General features: G+C 42.3%; 1 protein-coding gene across 2 annotated transcripts in view; it reads left to right on the top strand.

The window, feature by feature from the left end:
* The window catches only part of fbxw7 (F-box and WD repeat domain containing 7), an 86,132-nt gene that overhangs the window by 4,709 nt on the left and 61,180 nt on the right, over positions 1-20,243 (top strand). Inside the window, exon 2 of one of the 2 annotated variants that reach the window (XM_030350489.1) lies at positions 6,589-6,647. Coding sequence is in view for 1 of the 2 variants with exons in the window: in XM_030350492.1 (XP_030206352.1) it covers positions 17,572-17,718 (147 nt within the window). In the remaining variant the exon portion in view is untranslated. Of the gene's footprint in view, positions 1-6,588; positions 6,648-17,513; positions 17,719-20,243 lie in introns of those variants that run through there. The other variant, XM_030350492.1, reaches the window with a different exon arrangement.

Below are 20,243 nucleotides of genomic sequence, written 5' to 3'. Positions count from 1 at the left end.
ACCACCCAGTACGAGTAAGCTCTCACCCGGTTTTTGTATACGACCAGGTTCACAGCCTTGTCCAATATGTATGTTCCTTTTTTATAAATAATAAAAACTCCCCCCCTTCTCCACTTCCTCTTGATACTTAACTTAAGGAGCTTCCTCACAATTCCATTTCCATGCTGTAGCCTATGTTGGCTCTGCAAAGTCACTCTTTAACTTGTTTGTTGTGCATTTCTAACTGAATCATGAGTGCTAGTAGTTACCTTTTTCAAGGTTTCCATGGTAGCAGTTCAATGTCCCTTCTTGCTCCTGTTAGCCCCCTGTACCTCCAGGTTTATTCAGTTTCAAGAACATATTTATCTTTCTAAACGTTTTTATTTCATGGACTTTCTTCGGAAGTCCATCTATGTAGAGTAGAATTCTTAACTTTAAAATAATATTATGAATGCTACTGATTGAACAGGAAGGAAAAAATATGAATAGGATCGTCTTAATACCAGGGGTCCCCACTGAAAACTTGATCTGAGGAGTGGAAAGTGCTTTGAGCGATGCATCCAACCCCATTGCACTTATAAGACACCCAACAACACTATAGTTGCATTGGGAAGGAAGAAATCCCTCTTTATCAAGCCCAGCAGAGCATAGCCGTTTGATAAATTTCTGACTGGTTAAGTGTTGCTCCGGATGTCTTTTTCTTAACAAATGTGTGAAGAGAAGTAGCAGAAGCCAGCAGTCCTTCTTTCTATATTGGTGTACCACAATTACTGTTGATGTTTTTGTGGTTGCATCATTCTGTTGTTGTAATGGTTATGTTCGATGTAAAGTTGTGTTTTTATGTTCTGATTAGGCTGCCTCCTGCAATCAAAAAAATGTAAGCGCTCTAGAGGACTGTTAGGACTCTATTGTATATTCATGAAGATGTTTACCATTAATTGCTGTTTGCCATTAGTAGTATAAAATAGTCTCATCAGAAACCGAACTGGCTTGTTAAATTCAGATTAGATTTATAAGGTGATAGTTTATGGTATTGAAAAGGGTGTGAAAACTGTCTAAACTTGGAGGAAGAGTGGTTTGTAAGTGTGGTTGCAAGGGAAAGGGGGGTGCATTCCAGAATTGCTTTATGAAGTGTCTTTGTCTGCTCTGCTTCGTAGTTTACAGCTACTCCACACACTCTCCCCACTTGAGGATACGCTCTCCTAACGCTAAAGCCTGATGAAAGTGTCTGATTTTACTAAAGCTGTCAAGTTCTGATCAGATGGTCGATTGGTTGGTCGATATATGCACTTCTGGACCAAATTCTCTTTGGTTGGACAATTGCTGGTGTTACTTTCACAAGGAAAAAAACACTTCCATTATTTGCAGGAATATTTTATTTTTGAGTGATAGGCTATATTGGGTTAGAAATAACATTATTTATGAATACAAATTATAGTCGGGATTACTTTCCGTCATAATAATTATTGCATGGTTTAATAGACCATAAGTCAGGAGGTCATAACACCCCGGTTTTCCCCACTTTGAACTCGTCCAACTTAAGGATGACTGCTGGTCTACTAATACTGAACATCTTATCTAGTGAACATTTACTCGGCTACAAACTATTTGACAGTCAAATGCGTCTTCCATCGGGACCCATTATATTAAACCCATAAGATAACCTAGAATGTAAGTTTCCGACCTGTTGTCTGTCTTCTACGTTCCCTTCGCGGTGCTCCGTAGCTCGTCTGGTGTGACCCGCTTTTACTTTGACTCTCCACTATAACAGAGTCAGACTCGGACCATGGGTGGATGTGAAACCCACTTACTTCCTACAAACTGCACTGGCGTGATATTTAGGCTACCAGGTAAAGAAGACTGCACTGTGATACAGATACTTTTATTCCCCCCCCCCCCCCCCCCATCAACAAATTGGTCTGAAATCACTGATTGGTAATCAATAAATATTGGGCTTTTCCATTGTTATCACCCTCTCCTTGGTTAATGGAGAAGTGGTTCAAGTGGAACTCCCATTAAGCTCGACAAGCCCACAAGGACCGATCTTACCCTTCTTGGGTGGCTGCGTTGTATATAATTCTTCATGATGAGAGTGACCAGCATTGTTTATTCTAAGTCATTTGGCAAGGTTCCAACATTTGTTGAAAATGCGATATGAAAAGGCTTCATCAATTGGGGGGGGCCCATTAACGCATTGAATTATCCACAGATAAACATTTAAGAAATACAGCCAGTCTAAACTCTTTAATAATTTCAACTCGGTTGAGTCTCTTGCAGAATACAATGGGCTCATCTCTGTCTCAATATTGTGCGCGGATGTCTTGGCTCTCATTTAACATGCCACGTCATGTTTATTGTTAATCAAGTGTTTACCTGTCTTGGTCTGTTCAGCCTCTTAAGGCCTCCACACCTACTGAATCTAACCCTGACTTGGTTAGGTTATTATAAGTTAACACACCTATAGCCCAGTGTTTCCCACACATTGACGAGACTATGGCGCCCCGCCATAGTCTAATTTCGGCCGCCATAGTCTCTGCGTGCACATGAAGTATTATTATTATTATATATATTTTTTTTTTTTTTTTTTGCTCAGACGAAGTTCGTGTCGCTCATATTGGGAAAAAAAATCGCCACATACACACCCCCCCCCCCCCCCCCCCCCCCGTCCGTCCGTCAACAATCGCTCTCATTGGGAAAAAAAATCGCCACATACACCCTCCCTAATAGGGGGGGTGTACTAATAGGGGTGGGTATTGCCAAAGAAGTCACGATTCGATTCGTATCACGATTCACATGCCATGATGCGATTCTATCACGATGCATCGCGATACTTGAATTATTGCGATGCAGTGCAAATTTTCACTGAACATTGAAAAACTGAAAAATTAAGCCATTACCAGTGGCTGACTGGCTGTGTATGATCTGGATAGTGTGTTCAATTGATAACTCAAAGCAAATCAATTCATACATAGCTGTATTTATTGAAACGACTATTACTGGATACACTGACAAGAAGTGCTAAGGATCTATAAAACTTAAAATAACAAAATAAGGATAATCAGTGCCGTTTACATGGCCTCAGTGGTCCTTTAAACCAATGAAATGAAAACATTCAAACATTTCCCCTTTTGGAAGTAGCTGCCATTATAACAACAATATCATTTCATAAACATAAGAGGACAAACTGATGCCACAAAAAGATAATAAAAAATAAAAAAAATTTTTTTTTAATTATTCATTTTTTTAAATTAATAATCGATTCTTGGCGTCAACAATCAATGCAGTAAATCGTGAAAATTAGAATCGCGATGCATCGTCATGACGATTATTTGGCACACCCCTACTCTCTAACTTGGCTCAAGTGAGTCTTATGATTTGGGTAGGAATTCTCGTTCACATAGGCACGGCCAGTATTTTCATTAGGACGTCTACTAAATTGGTGTATAATGGAATGGGTGAGAGACAGTTTGCCGGTAGGAATGAATTTCCTAAAACATTTAGTCCGGTCTTAAATCCAATACCCCTGCAGCCGGCTTGCTAGGCATTGCTGAGCAGAGCTGTCAGCAACTGGGTGAACCATTTTGGACTTTTATATTTAGACTATTTATTTAGTCCCGTCTAATCCATATGCCAGCTGTCCAATTTAAAAGGCATTTAGTTGCACTGCAAAGGCATTACCAGGCTAACTCAATGTAATCGCAAGCTACCGTGGCCCTGTCCATCTGCCCCGTTATAGCCTCATAGGCCCTGGGCAAGTGTCCTGCCTTGGTGCACGGGGCAAGAGTTTAGGGACCCAGGTTCGTAGAAGATATATATATACACTCACTCACTCACTCTTTTTACTGCTTGGATTATTAATCAAGAGGAATAACCCCCAATGTTGGCTCATACTTTTAAAGGAAGTCTACTAAATGTCAATTTAAACCATTAATTCATGGGTTGATTGTGTAGCTCCATGTACCAAGTGGAAAAGGAGGAATTCCCAACACGTTACCCAGATGATCCTAGATAAATTTTACAAACCTGAATTTCACATCCTTTGGATAGATTATTCTTGCATCCACACAATTGTGTAAGGGACATTTTGTTAGAAATGATTGCACTATCTTTCAGATATTTCTCACAGAACACAATAGGAACCATTAGTTAGCCTGTGGCCAAAATCTGCTGCATTATTCTGTGTGGGCTTTTTTTTATTATTTTTGTTTATTGGACATACAGGGAGAGCTGCCTCCAATTGTAAGGATAGAACTGTACCACCTCCTCGATTGCCTCACACAAGGCCCTCTGGGAGATGGAGTTCTATTCCTAGAAGCCTCTGGGTTACCATTTGACACAGAAATCAAAATATTTCCTCCTTTCTTGTATTGGGAACATGTAACACTGAGTACTTCGATATAAAATGCAAGCCTGTTGTTGTTGGTGTATGAGGCAGGTACCGGTAGTCCACTTCAACCAAAGATGTTGATGGTAGTCTTTTCTTGGGAACTGGGGAAACGTGTTGGATCACTGTTGCTGTTTCATTGCCATCTTTAGTCAGGATTGACAGAACTTTGATAGGCTTCAGTTATTGGAGAGCACAGGTTAATGGAGGTTTTCACAACAAAGAAAATCCTTATGCTATTAAGCGCAGAATGAGCAAACAGCCTTCTGCTTTACGTCAAGATGTCTCTCAACAAAAGATTGCGCCCTCAGTTTTGCACAGGATTTCCTAACGGCACAAAAGCCTTAGTCTGCATAGCATTGCTCCTCACTATACCTCTCCCTTAACTGACCAAGCCAAACAGCATTTCCATTTTCACTCTATAATCCAAATAATGGGCCAACTGCTCCTCGGGTTCTCATTTCCAAATGATGCGTGGTCCCTAAGCAACCAAGGTGTCTACATCCCCCCACCCCCCCTTCCCCAATCCAAAAAAATATTTTAAAGTATCAGCCCATCCCTGCTGGACTTTTTCTGTTAAATTTCGGGTTACTCTCTACACATGTAAACCCAAATATAAGCCGATTTATTCAGACACTTCTGGAAACCCGGGATTGGCCGTTATGTTGTGTTCTCGCAGCTGCCCTTAATCTGCATCGTGTCCAAAGCGTTGAATGAACCTGCTGACCTCTGATCAGCATTTGCTCTGTATTGGGATCACTTGTTCAGCAGTTTGGTTGTTGATTGGTGGTTATTTTACTGCTATATGTTGTGAATGTTGGCTCTCTGTGTCTATTTTAACGTTTTCCTATTTACAGCATGTATGCTTCAAGCAATGACTTCACTTATGGCTCGCAGGCAAGACTTTATCATTATGCTCAATGTCTCTTTGACGCCAGTTGAAGCTTATACAACAAAAGGACCTTTCTCTTTCCGTCTTTCCCCTCAGAGACCTGGACACAAATGTGTTTCTTCACAGCTGGCTAGTTTATATATGTTTTTCTTCGCTGGTCATGTCTTAGCACTCCCTCTGTCTGGGTACTCTAACATCCACCAGCTGCCTTGTGCGACTATATTACATAACGAACAGCGAGTATTTTGCAACTTTTGCAACCCTTGTGCTTGATTTGCAAATAAAGTCCATATGCCTCAGAGTCATAAAGCCCAATAAGAGTTCTTCCCCTGTGTCCACCACCCCTCCAGTCTCACGGTTATCCCATGTCCACCAGCTGGGCTGCTGGTCTCTGCATCCTTACTCACTCCTCAGGATCGCTGTGTCCTCATCCATCGCTGTTGTCCCAACACCATCCGACTGCAATTCATTTTTTTTTTTAACACAAATAAGCTGTTTTTGAATGAACCTTTATACTTACTGATAACCCAACATTCGACCACTCAATGCACGATGCCTCACTCATTGTGCAAATATCTGTTCACTGTCCTCATCTGGCGTTGTTTTGTACTATCTCTTGATGCCTTCAGTGCCAGGCCTTAATGATTTCATCAGGCAGTTTCTACCTGGGTCACATTATCTGCCACATTCTTTTCATGCTTACCATGTTGAACATGTGGGTGTAGTTAGAATGGTCTTGGGGGGCCTCGGAGTGGGGCCCACAGAGCTTGAGATCGTCTTCTTGATTGTGAGTTTCATGACTTTCCACGTTTCAATGTGATTCAGTAAAGTCTTCTTTAATAAAACCATGTTGGTGAATGTTAACATTGAATTGGTAATGTTGCACACATTTGTATTTATTTATAAAGTCACATCTACATGCAGTAGAATCAAGGTTACAAATGTAGATTGTTTAATTAATAACGCAGTAATGTATTAAAAGGGGGTAGCACAAAGGATGTAGTGTACCTCACGGATTCACATGCACACCACATCGTTTACTTTTCAGTGTGATCACGGATCAGTGTTCAGGATTGGCCCGTCGGTTGGAGAGTGTATGTACGGTCTCTCTGGGGTTCATTTTGGAGGATAAACGCTGGTATCCCTGCGCTCTGATCTCAAATTTCTGGCCTCCCCCCTCCTCCCTTCTCCTCCCGTCTGCTTGATGTCATGTTTATTACGTGATGACCTCTCTGATTGCTTAACACGTGTACAGACAGCTTCTTACACTTTCCTTTTCTTTCGTCTCTCCCTCCATTCTTCTCTCCCCCTCCCTCTTTTTTACTACACACAGACAGTTCCAGCCCTCTTGGTAGGGACCAGCCTGGAGGGGACTCAAACACAGACACAATCGTAAGTAAAGATTTATATTTTACTCCAGTTAATCCTCAACAATATGGGAAAGGTCATAGAGGGGTGTTATGCGTACTGCATATGCTCAATAAGTGACTGTCAGGTTTGTGTGATGGATGAGTAATCTCATAGTGGTTTTCAATCCATTATTCCTCTTGTCTTGGGGGGTCAATTTCAAGGTTGAAGTTTGTAATTGAAATCTTGGCACCGTACTTATTATTATTTATTCATTTTTAAAGAGTCATTTTCGCAGGTATATGTCCAGTAGACTAGTATTGTGCCAATTTCACATCCAACCTTTTTTATATCCACATTGTTATGAGGAAGATTTAAACAAATTAATTTCAATACACTCTTGCAAGTCACAGAGCCAATAGTCAAAAGATCTAGACCAAGAAAATGTAGCGTTGTACATCTGTGGATCATGTGTCCTGACTGTTGGTGAAACCAAACCCCTCTTTACGGATGTGAACTCCCTGTGTCACCCTTTACAATGAGGGATTATGGATTGTGAAGGATGTATGGAAGGACCCACCCTTGATCTCATTGTTGTCAACATCTTTATGCAGGATGTGCACTTTCACACTTTTCCTCCGGTAACAAAGAAACCTGCCACACTAGAGAGAAACAAGAAGTTCATAAACTCCATTGTCTGTGCTTTAATTTTTTTAGGAACGTTTCATACAGGAAGTTCAGAGCAATTAGCAAGTGTGTGTACATGGGAGTGCATATGAATGCAGTTTGTTGACGTATTGTTATTGGGCTACCTGCCAGACCTTTTTTAATGGGATAGTTGTTGGTTCAATAAAGTTTATTTATTAGATCCTTTTTTAACAATAAATGGTACGCTATCCTGCTATCGTGTCATCCTTGACACGATGAGCTGGTTGTTTGTAGCATATTTCCTCAAAGACAAAAGGATTGAGTTTAAATTATTCATTGTTTGCACGTGTGGGGCAAATTAAAGGTAAAGTGATAGCAGCGCCCAGCATTGCTCACTCCTGCATTTTATAGTGTGTCCTAGCACTCGGATGTCAACGTGTTAACATTCCCTACCTCTGAAACTACCACTCTGGTGTCTGAGACAGGATAAAGGTTTTGGGGAAATGTTATCTATAATTTAGATTGTTGGTTTGGTATTCACCGCTATCCCAAAACGCATTTGTCCTTTAATTTCCCAAATTGATACTCGGGTTTTGATATCACAATATGTAACGTCTTGCGTCAATGGATAGGTTACGTATGGGAAAGAGGTTTTCTTACCCTGCGTTCACACTAAAAGATGCATTTGCTGCCCGAACGCGTTGACGCCTGAGTTTTGCGGCGCGTCAAATCAAGTTTTGCGGCGCGTCAAAGTCAAAACGGCAGCAAATGCTGCGGCAGCAAAGCAGCAACGCGTCTCTACATTCACTTTGAATGGGATCACGACGCGCGTCAACTTTTTGCATCTTTTGGTGTGAACGCAGGGTTAGTTCAACCATTATTGTAATCAAGAGTTTAAATGAGATGAATGCTCTAGTTTGGTTTAAATCAAGCCTAGGCTACTAAACGGTGTGGAACAGGTTTGCAGCTGCCATTGTCCGCTAAATTCCTGCTAGTATCCGAGGAAATGCTGGCAACCCAAACACTCCGCAGCAAGCCAAAAGACTCTCACTAGAAAGGTGCTTAAGGCAGCCTTAACTTCTGCTAAGGACAAAGAAAGGCTTCTTGTATAACATTTCTTGTGTATTTCAGTCAATCAATTATAAGTTGGTGCGATATTGACCACTAGTGTGGGGATAACTATCTTTTGATGATTTATTATCTGGTTTACTGTTTGAGAGAACACTGACCAAATCAAGTAGGTATAAATGTTTGCATACTTCCCAATGCTAACATAGATCCTTAATCAATCATAAGAAAAATATTTTCCAATGGAATGCACTTTTCTATAAAGTATGCTTGAAATACATTTTTGTACAGTGCCTACAGCTTGACCCAATGGAGGTGTACTGCGATTTAGGGATGTGCCATTCCCTAACCAGGACTCTAACTTTTACTCACTCATTGTAAATAATTCAGAGCTTCCATTTGCAGACTCTAGAGAATGTGGATTACACATGGATAATAAAAAACGACCAAGTACTGCGAAGTATTCTCGTGGGTACAGTACGAAATAGTCAGTCATTTTCAGTAAGCACATTTGATAATATAAAATCCCCAACCCTCAATGAATTCGGTCAGGTTCAACATGATGTAATGTTAGTTTAACATGCAAATCAAATGAACCAGCCAGCTTGGTCTATATGGAGGCCAATGGAAAGGCCCCATCCCCATGAGGGAAACATTTTCACTGGCAAGCCAAAAAATCACACCAAAATTTGTAATATATTTAAGGTTTGACATAATTTGAACCCTCTCGGATTTAACGCGTCATATTTTCATGGTCCTGACCCGCCTCGTTTAAAACCTTGTCCAATGTTTAAAAAATACTAATGTGAAATGAACCGGAGAGGGATATTAGGAATATTATGTTATGTTTGGATTAGAAAGTAAAGAATCGGATATTGAACGTCAAACTGAATAAATCAGGACAGATGTATTTTTGTTTTCAGTCTGTCAGAAAATAACCCAAATATATTACATTTCACTCAAACAAATCAATTTTTTTTACTGTAGGCTATTATATTGAACGAAATATGCTACATGGTGTGTGTTGTTGTGTCATCAGTTAAAATACACACCTTTGTGTGTTGCCTTAAGTGGGTTGCCCTGTTTTACTGGAGAACCAAGCCCACTTCAAACAGAGTTGAGCCGGGCCAGTATACTATGCATGGGGGAAAAAGCCATGAATGGAAGTTGCTAGCTCATTAACATACTCCCTCCCTTTTAATCTGTACACCGCTGATGTGGTGTTCTAATCGTTTGAAAGCAGACGGGACACCTGACTGCTGAAGATGGTGTCAGAAGATAACACTAGAATAGAGCCAGTGACACAAATGAAACAAACATCACTTTGTCAGGCTCAACTGAAGTGGTGGAAACTTGTCTGGTAGTTGTTTGAATAATGTGGAAAGAAAGAAGAAGTGGAGGACAGACTTCTTAGAGATAAGCCCACAAGTCAGTTGGCAAGGTATTGCGGTCAGCATCTCAATCATTTCTATTTCCAATACAAAAAGAAAAGGAACTGTTATGGTTCAATGAAATCTGTACCCTGCATGGAATTATCAATGGTGTTGATTACACATGTAACCTGTTTTCATCAACAAGTGTTAATTTGGTATGCATAACCATAGCGCTGATTTATATATATTTTTTTGGTTTAAATTAAATCTTGTTTTGCCTTTTTGCCCCACAGCCGAAGAATGTGGTTGGTAACTCTTCCTAGACTTTTTCTTCTTTGGTGCGGTTTTTAGCTTCTGACCTCCAAGATCAGCTATTTTGGTAATTTCACAGCAATTACCTGTGAAACGATGCTTGCAGTACTACACTCAGACTATCGGTCTGATGTCAATTGGTAGTTAATGATCCAGAAATATGTGTAATTATAGCTTGTGTGCAGCAGAAGCTTTGTTGCTGAGAAAGGAGGTTGTTTACTTGTTTACGACTGGAAGTATGTCATTCTCTGAAGTCATTCATTCCTCGGAAACTCTTGAAAAAAATAAAAAAAATCCAGCAGGATTTCCCAAACACATTCGGCTCTTGCGTCCCCTCCTTCCCTGTGTCACGCCGACAGGATGTAGTAACTTCAGTGTGCCACTCCTTGCTTTCCCTACCCTCATGGCATAAATAATGTTACAGATCTTCAAAATCTCATAAATTACTCGCGCCGAGTTTTGCAACACCTTGTCCTTTTTGATTTATTTTAAAATGTTACTGTTCATAACTAACGTGGATCACGAGTTGATTCAAGCATAAGCCGTTTATGCAATTTCTTCTATTTTTAGGCCCAACGGTGGGAAATGGTAATCATTTCCTGCTCTGTCTTGTAGTGACTTTTGTATTCATATTGTTTGGTCCATTGCCCACTAGAGTGCACTCTACTCAGGTAAACCCTCTTCAGCAGGCCTAATCAGGAGCCAGCCTGCACACTTGTTTATTATTCAAATAATCGGTGGTTCCGTGTAGGGGTGTAACGGTACACATAAGTCACGGTTCGGTACGTACCTTGGTTTTGAAGTCACGGTACGGTACAGGACGGTACGGTTCATAGTTAAGGGGAACATTTTTAATAACTGCTTCTTTGTCAACAACGGAGAATGGCCGTAGATCAGCAGCATTGAAAACACCAATAGACTAGGTTATGGCATTTAGCCGTTCTGAATTCCCAGAGAGGGGTTGCTGAAATAGTGTCGTGAGCTGGGTTTGCACAGCTCGTTTTTATTTCACAGCAACGGTGATAGTAACACCTGGATGGTGCCTTTTCAAATGCGTGTGCGTTTTAAAATGCTGTACTTGGACACAGAGAGCCCTCTCTAGCCGGAGCCCAGCTCTGTAACCACCCAGAAGTGCCTGTACCGTGATGGTTTGGTACAAATTCGTGTATCGTTAGACCCCTAGTTCCGTGACAGATCATTTGCATGGCATGGGTCTTATTCACAGTATTTTGCCGGTGTTGGTTTGACCATAACAAAATCGCATTTAGTTTTGTTATTCCAAACACCAAATCATAGCATGATATACAGTGTATGGTGCACAATGCTTATACTCGCATGCACAATATATTTATATTGGTTAAGTGCAGTAAATAATGCCCAAAAATGAATTATGTTTTATATTTGAAATATTTAATTTGGCATGGATATAAAGCATGCATATAGGGGTAAAGATGGAATAATAGTGAGCGGATTATATTTTAGTTAGCTTTACTTTGTATGCGTTCTGCAATCAAGACTTTGCGTAGATTTGCAAACACTCCTATGCATTTCAACTGCTGCTCAAATAAATTCATCCAGAACTTCTTGCGCTAAGGACCACAAAAACTACAAGAGACATGTATATGACACAACTATATGATGATACACACGAGATAAAATGTTGCTTATCGGTCGATGAGGTCCGTTTTCTCTGGTTTTTAGATCAATAATGCTGTCCCTTGAACCTTTAGGACCTTCTATGACCTTGTATAAAGGCCCCAGGAGCGGAGTGTTTCAATTTATCTGCACGGTTAGATGTGCAACACATTGACCCAGTTTCTTTCTCGTTGCCGACAGGTTCTGTCGGGTTCAAGCAATGAAGCCCAAAGAAGTGTTGGTGCATAAATCTTATATGAGCACAGTTGTAATACATTTCAGATCACGTTTTAAGGGGTTGAAGTGCAGCAAACCAAATCAAATCGCAGGCCACAGTACAAGGAGTACAACACGGAATTATTGATGTTTATTGTACAGAAGAGCTGAGCCCATAGTCACGAAAGTAAAGAATCAAGACTTGTTTTCACTAGCCGAATGTATTAAACTCATGATGCAAGCTGGAAGGAGATAACTGCATGGGAAACTTGTCAAACGGTGACACTGCATAATGTGTGTTTGGACTATTATCATATAAAGGTTTGCACTTGGAATTTGAATGCAAATTCAGTGTGTTAAAGGAGACATATTATGGTGTTTTCCAAACAAGTAAACATAGTATTTGAGTTCCAGAAAACATGTTTTTGAAGCTGTTTGCTGGAAATAGCTTTTAGGGAAAAAAATCTTACCTACTGCTATTCCCCTCCTGTTTCAGTCCCTTCAGAATGCACTGTTTCTGGTGTCTTAATTGACCAGGTGCTGCACATTGACCAATGAGCTGTCAGACTGAACCACAGCATGTAGGAGAAGGGATTGTTGCCGTTTGCGGACTCCTGGAGCTCTATATATTAGATAATTTAGTATAATAAAATTATCTATGGGTATTTATATAATATTATATCTAATATCACGGCCAAAAGCTATATGCGCCTCGGTTGACATTATGAATCATAAATACTGCGTCTGACGTCTCTGGTACTTCCACAACAAGTAAAGACTGGTTGAGAAGAATTGGGGCAAAGGAACTTTGGCTTTGACTCTCTGAAGTCCATGAACCGCGACATGGAGAAGGGGATTGTACTCCGGAAGCTTAGCAACCGGACTGCCGCCGAGCTCCCCTCGCCGGAGCAGCCGGACTGCCGGCAACGCCGGAGTAGCTGGACTGCCGCCGAAGCTTTGGCGTCAGTCCGGCCGCCGTCAAAGCCGTCCGGCTCCGGCAGCTCTGGCGGTGTACTCCGGGAGCTGAACTGCCACCGATGCTTTCCGGGTGCTCCGGCGGGTGTCCTCCGGGAGCTGAAAAGTCTGCCGGTGGTAGCTTGGCGGCAGTCCGGCAGCTCAGCTCCGGGAGTACAATCCCTTTCTCCTCCATGCCTCCTCGCAGCTCCGGCGGAGAGAGCTCGGCGGCAGTCCGGCAGAGAAAGGGATTGCACTCCCGGGGCTGAGCTGCCGCCGAGTTCCCCCTGCCGGAGCTGCTTGTCCACTGGTCCACAAAATCTTAGCAATGCTCTGATTGGCGGGGAGTGGGGAAGTGGCAGGTAATATTCAACTGTGCCCCCTTCCTACGTAGGAAGGGGTGCCGAAACTGACTCGCTCGTTTGGTTACTGTAGGCGGGGTACTTTCAGAAATGCATATCTCCAAAAATCATGTACAGACTTTTTTTCAAAGTTTGTATGCGTATGGGAGCACCAGAGACCCAAAACAACACCCCAAATCCCAGGAAAATTGTTGTTTTCATAAGATGTCCCCTTTAAGAGGCAATTCCTTTGTAAATTGTGCTCAGTAAAAACGGTACAATTTGCAACAGGATAGATACAAATATAGTGCCATGATTGTGAGTGGCCAATACCAGTGAAATTCAGTTTCACAGTCCCAGAATTAATACTAGGGTTTTGCCTGGATGTTCGATAGTTCATTCATGGTGTTCATAGTCCATTTTTAATTGGCTGTCCTTTTAAAAACCTTTTTCCTTTTAAAAACACCTGTTGGGTTAGACAAAACCATTTAAATTGAGTGGAACTAATGTTCCTTGTCAATGGCTGAGTAGAGCAGTATTGAGTGCAGCGCATTGTCTGGTGTAATTTGGAATCGAAAAGACCACATAAATGCCCAACTCGAATCGATGTGAAAGTGCAGTTTTGGTTAATTCAACACCGTACGAGCTGCCTGCAGTCTGCTGACAACGTTTCAGGGTCCATCATAATGGACTTATTTTTAAGAGTTTTGCCAACAATCAGTTTTGCCTTCGACACAAAGTGTCAAAGGCTTTTACTTTAAGTAAGCCTACTTTGATAGCTGGCTAGTTTTCATGCAATGTAATGACCGCCATATAATTGAGTGGTTAGAAGCGGTAATTGTTATTGGCTAGGAGCTTCCTCTCAAGAAAGGTGAGACTTGGAAGTAAACATCTTGAGCATCGGCACATACAAGCCTTTTGAGCTAACCCAAGAAAATACATCTCCCCTTATTGTTGGCCTTTTCGAGCAACACAATGAAACAGTAATTGTATGGTGTTGGAGGCCAGTGTATTTCAGATTGCAGGAGACTGATAACTTGGCCTGCGCCCGGGCACACACAATGGATGCTATGAGGAGGGAGGCGGGGAGTTGTCTGCGGTCCAAACATTCAGTTTAATCTTTTCCCTGGTTTCAGAGGCACTTTATTGCCACGTGAATTGTTTCCCCAAACAGTGGCCTTTAAATAGACCTTTACTTGGTCTAATAACCACTTCCTAACATGCAGATAGATGGTTGTTGGCAGTAATAATTGTAATAATAGTATTTTCTCCTCTAATGTAGGTATTTTTAAACGTGGCTGTGGTCTTAATGGTTATGTACGTGCATGTGGTATTGAGTGTTGGTTTTGTGAACAGAAATTGAGATGAAACGCATACAATCAGCCAGCAATTTCGTTCACGGCATACTAAACCTCTGTAGCACTTTTATCCCGTAAGCAACAGATACGACCACATTACTTCAATGAAACATCTGCTAACCACCGGTTTATAAGTCTGTTACTGGATTAGTGACACGATAATGCCCCCACATTCGGTCTCTTTCCTTCCAGAATCTGGCCAAACTTCCTGTTCCAGTTTATGCACTTCTAAGTTGTTGGGTTTAATGAATTGGTTCACTGGATTTAGTTTAGCAACTGCAAATAACTTTCAAGTGGTGAGGGATTACTTGTGCAAGGGGCTGTTTTAACTGTTTGAAACTTGGTTCACTATGGTTCGTCCACCTTTTAAGCTAAACTCCATAGCATTTGTCGCCAGGCTTGTATGGCCAGTAGCTTTCACCCCTGCTTACACATTCTGTGGATCAATATGGAACGAGAATGCTGACGGGCAATATTCATCAATAATTAACAGGATGCCTTTCCACCACACTGTCCTCTTATGCCTCGATCATAGCAAAGAAAGAGGAAAAGAGAAGAGATAATGAATAGAATGATTTTAAGGGAATCACAAGATGGTCATGCCACTACCAGATACGCATAATTGTGCTGCTTTTGTACTTTCGAAAAGTGGACGTGAATATAATTAAGTCATTCCTGGCATTAATCATCACCCTATATATTGGTGGATGGATCAGTGTTGACCTGGATCTATGCGTGCTTAAAAAAGGAAAACGAAGAGAGAAAGCATGATCTACTTTCCCAGTGCTTCAGAGCTGGCACACACTCACCAATATTACAGTGTATTTTGGATGTGAATCACTGTCGAGTGTCTACTTATTGTGCCGCTGCAAATGCCTCAGCCTACACAATGATGTGCACAGCAGTATGCAGGTGCCTAGCGGGGGGGGTGGGGGGTCAGCACTAGACTACTCATTATAATTGCTCCCTTGGTCGTGTTCTACGCTGAGACCATCACAGGCAGTTACAGGAAGCAGCCTCTCACTGAAATATAGATGGGGGCTGTATAGTCGCGGCACACTTATGTCCTCATTTTGACTCTCACCTGAAGCAGAAGCTAACGGATCTCTGCTTCCCCAAGTGCACGCTTCAGTGATCCCCCAAACGTCAAGATGAATACCGAGCAGGCCGGTCGAGCTACAGCTGGAGATGTGGACGGCTGCTCTCTGCCTGGAAAGCTCAGTCGATCGTTTAGTATGGTCATGTTTGAACATTGAAGATGATATAGCTGTGAATGACCAGATTCCAACAAGTTGGCTAATTCCAAATTCATCATTGTGCACTGGGCTAGCATTTATTTTAGCCACTGCTATTGAATTGCAAAGTTACAATAGCCTAGATACTGACCATGTGAGGGGAATACTTTGTATTACTTTCCAAAGATGTCCAATATGCTGCGATAGTCGCTTATCCGAACAATTGTAGATAGCATGAACAGGAGCTAGGTTACTGTAACTGCATGCCAACGGAACTAACCCAGCAAACTCCCCTTCTGGACTGACGATAATGAATTTGGAATTAGGCTGAATGCGGGTAAGACATGCACTAATCTGAAGATATCGCTTGGCATTCGTTTTAATTGCACAAATTGCAGACAAACGCAAATATATCTTGCCAGCTTCCTTTTTCCCTTTTCTAAAAAAAAAAATCCTTTTACCTTTCATGTAATGGTTAGGTATTATCTATTTTAATGTAGCTGCTTAATATCGCTGCCCTTCTGTCTTGTAAATAAAAACAAACGACAAGGATAAACTCCACACAATAAAGTGACTGAAATGATCGTCCTTTGGCCCATTCTCCCATTTTCAATTAGCAGGCTAATCAGGTTAAACAATTGGAGGACCATGAATGCGTCCCCCTCCGCTGGAGCAATGACGTATGCTGAGGAGCAAATGAAAAAGGTGGGAGGGTAGTCATGGGTAATGGGCTGAAAAAGGAGGCATTGTTATCGCAAATGCTGGAATTAGCCCAAAGCAAAATCATTAATTAATGGTAATCTGGTTGTTCAACATTGCCGCTTTTGTTGCGGTCCTCAGGTCGTTGTCAGGTTTTCCTCGGTGTGCAGGCCTGAGTCTTATCACCGTAATAACCATGTATGAGCTGCCAGACATTCAATAACCGTATGTCCCTGTGCTCCTCACCCGCACCCTCGAGCCCAAAAACAAACTCTATTGACATTGGCAACAAATACCGTTTTTGCATGACTAATAATTTGTATTTGTATAACTAATAATATGGAATCACATTTTAAAACAAAAATGGCTGGCTTCTAACGCTAACTCTAAAAATAAGCACGCATTAAATACAGGTTAAATTGAATGGGTGGAGTTTTTCCCCATCACCCCGCGAGTTTATTTAGTCTAAGCAAGGTTACTAAAATTTCCTATAATATTCTCCCCACCTCTTTGTGGATCGATGAAACTCCTGATTGCCACCCAGGGTGAGCAGGTTTCTGCCCGTGTGCCAGAGCCTGTGGGTTTGTCGGTCGGAGGTTTCCTCTGCCGTGGCAACCGTCTCGACGGAGGGACTGGCAGCCTCCAACACACACAGAGGAGAGATACAGCGGCTTGCTGGAGTCTGAGCATCTGTGGGTGCTGCATCCAGAGATATCACTAGCAGCGCTCGGAGCAGAATCCCTGGCGGACGAGAGGGGAGGAGCTGTTCAGGCAGGAGGCGGGATGCTATACAGAACGCTATACAGTAGTGTATAGCCGAGTGACAAGGGAGACAGAGAGAGAGAGAGAGTTGGAAGTAGCCGGCAAAGGAACGATGCGCAAGGCGACTCCGATTTGCGGATTAAAGTGCTGTCTGTGTTGCGGACTGAGGTCTTGAATGAAAACAAGACCTCAGGAAGCCCGCTAGCTTAAAGAAAAATAACCTGTGGATTTACGTCAGCAACCTGAGGTGGTAGTGGTGGGCGGGTGCCGGGGTGGGTGGTGGCAGCGTTGGCTAGCACCAGGAAGCAGCCTGGGTTTCCATCGCTTCTTTCCTCTATTCCTCCCCTCTCTGGAGCTCCGGGCCACTAATGAGTGAGTCAATGTGTGGCTGCAGCTTCATCTCCTCACTTATGAAGAGGCTGAGTCGCACCGCGTGCTGCTCAGACCTCCTCTCCTGCAGCCACACTTCAGAGCAGCTCCACAGACTGGCCACTGACCGTCCACGTCTAGCCGAGGTAACCCATATCGCCTGCTCGCCCCAGATTAGACAAACCCAACGTTTTTCGGTGTTACGATAACTGGTGCCACGAATGGTCCCGCCATGTTGACCGTTTTTTTTGTTGTTTGTGGCGTGCAGAGTTGGATAAAGGGGCCTGCCATTAAAGGAGGTTTTGTCGTAAACGGCAACATCTTACATGCTTTCTAGGGGAGCTGCCGTCTGAGCACTGATGCAGTAATTGATTCTTTAATGGGCAGTCACGCTGCCTTGACAACAGCCTAGACCGGCATTCAGAAGGAAAAGTCATTCTAACGCTTGGCTTCTCTATATTTGTGATTTACACAGATTACTGCAAGCTCCTCAGCCAGACAAAATGCTCTTTTAATGGATCAAATTATTGTACATGTGTGTATGTGCTTGTGATTGTGTGAGGTTGATGGCTGTGTTTCTATGTGTGACTGCCTGTCTGGGCCTGTTCTCAATTGTGTGATGCTTTCCTTTCATCAGTCAGCCTGAGTTGATTCAGTTTTATTGCCCCTAATGCATGACTGCCTCAGAGGTTGATTGACGTTGATTCAGACACCTGTTCTCAGGGCCAACTCTCTATCATGATTTTCTGCTGTTGCGATTGTTATAACATATCTGAAGTATTTGTCTTTATGTACGTAAAGTAGCTATCATGGGGATGTCGAGATGTCTCATGGGAAATTTACATTGACAGGTGATGACTTTAGATGTGCAATGTTCAATCATCAACTAAGGCAATCTTCAGGCAATTGTAAAGCAGGGTTTAACCCCTTATTGTTTGTAATAGTCTGTGTGGATTGGGCCCTAATGGAAACATTGGGCTTGGCTTGTGGGGAGAAGCACTTCCTTCGGTCAAGCAAACGGGGAGTTAAGGTTTCACAATGTTCCGCTGAGACTCCATAGGGCACTAGCTGAAAATAGACTCATCGATTAATAGCTTCTGTTGAGAAATGTAGACGCTTGGATACTTGTAGCCATTAGGCCTTTTATTTATAGCGGCGCTGGTCAATTGAGCCCCCTGCGTCATTCTATTCAATGCTTTTGTTTGTTAGTGGATGGCAGGATGAATATCATCATATTTGTATTTTTCAATTTAACGTGAATGTTTCCAGTCCGATGTTTTTTATGTGCCTCTTTTTATTTAAAGGAACCGAAACAGCTAAACCTTTTTTCTTTCCTGTTGCCGGTGAAAGTAAATACTGTCACGTTGGCAAAAAAACATTAACAGGAAAGCAATAGTTACATGAAATGTATTTCCCTCAGCTTTCATTTCTTGTAATACAGTTAAGAGCCTTCACAGAAATATGAAGGCTCGCCAGCACCAAGGATCACTTGACAACTCAGGTAACCCGTGTTTCCGTGAGACTAAGCACACAAACCGTCTTATATACACCTGTCGGAAAGGGCTGGAGTGAGAAAAAGGATTTGTTCTTGCGTACTCTATGAGGTGTAAATACACCCTTGAGCGAATGAATAGTTTCACTTCACAGAGCCCAACAGTATGGGCTTTAAGTGTGTGTGTGTGTGTGTGTGTGTGTGTTCCTCATTCACCTCAGCTTGGGATTGGACTGTGTCTTGAGTGCCAGTTTGGTCTACAACATTGACTCAAGTCCCAAACCATGTGTATCAGCAGCTGCACCCGGTACGGTCACTCTGCTGCCAGATAGCTGGGCACTAACTAAAAGAGCTAGTCCATTAATGCCATGCTAATTATCCCTGGGTAAAAGACAGGAAAACCTGCATGGTCGACGGTTTCAGCCGACTGGGCGTTGGATCAATAGACTTTCTATCTTGTAGACGAGCGCACTAGTTACTTAATTCACGGGTTTGCTTTGTTTTTGCTTCATGTTGAGGCCTAAATGATTTTGTGTCATATTTTTTACACTAATGTGGTGCGTGGGAGGTTGTTAGGAGGACGGTGCCATTTTTCCCGCTGACAAAAGCAACTCGGATGCTCTTTTTGCCTGCCTAACCCTATTAGTCGACTAATAGCCGTGGGTTTGGGGAGAACCTTCCCTCCTCCAGCTTCTCTCCCTCATGGTCCTGAGTCGTGTTATCTCTTGGAGAGAGCGAAAATCTCCCCTCCCCTGCCCTCCACACCTTCTCTGAGCCTCAGTTCGCTCCTGACCTCTGAACAGCTCTCTACAGTAACCGCTTACATAAAGTGTGTGTGTGTGTGTGTGTGTCCTTATATTAACACACCATGCTATTTTCTTATTCAGTTGTGGAAATGGGAATAAAGCAGTCAGCGGGATGTGGATTGTGAGATATGCCGTTGAAATCCGCGGGTTATTAAATCTTATTAGATTACAGTAAGAGGAAAAAGGGTAAAAACACACTGATCTGTTTTGTCTTATTATTGCATAGCTGACTTGAATGAATTGCCCACTGGCTATCTTTTTAGTATTTTAAAGGGATAATATTACTGCATTGTGGTGCTTTCATGAGATGGAAATTACTTTTTCTTAGCACCCATGTGACCAGCATCCCCCCCCCTTTTTATTTATATTTTTT

This window comes from Gadus morhua, chromosome 3 (assembly GCF_902167405.1).
Source record: "Gadus morhua chromosome 3, gadMor3.0, whole genome shotgun sequence".
Lineage (NCBI taxonomy): Eukaryota > Metazoa > Chordata > Actinopteri > Gadiformes > Gadidae > Gadus > Gadus morhua.
This window is presented reverse-complemented; position numbering and strand designations above follow the sequence as displayed.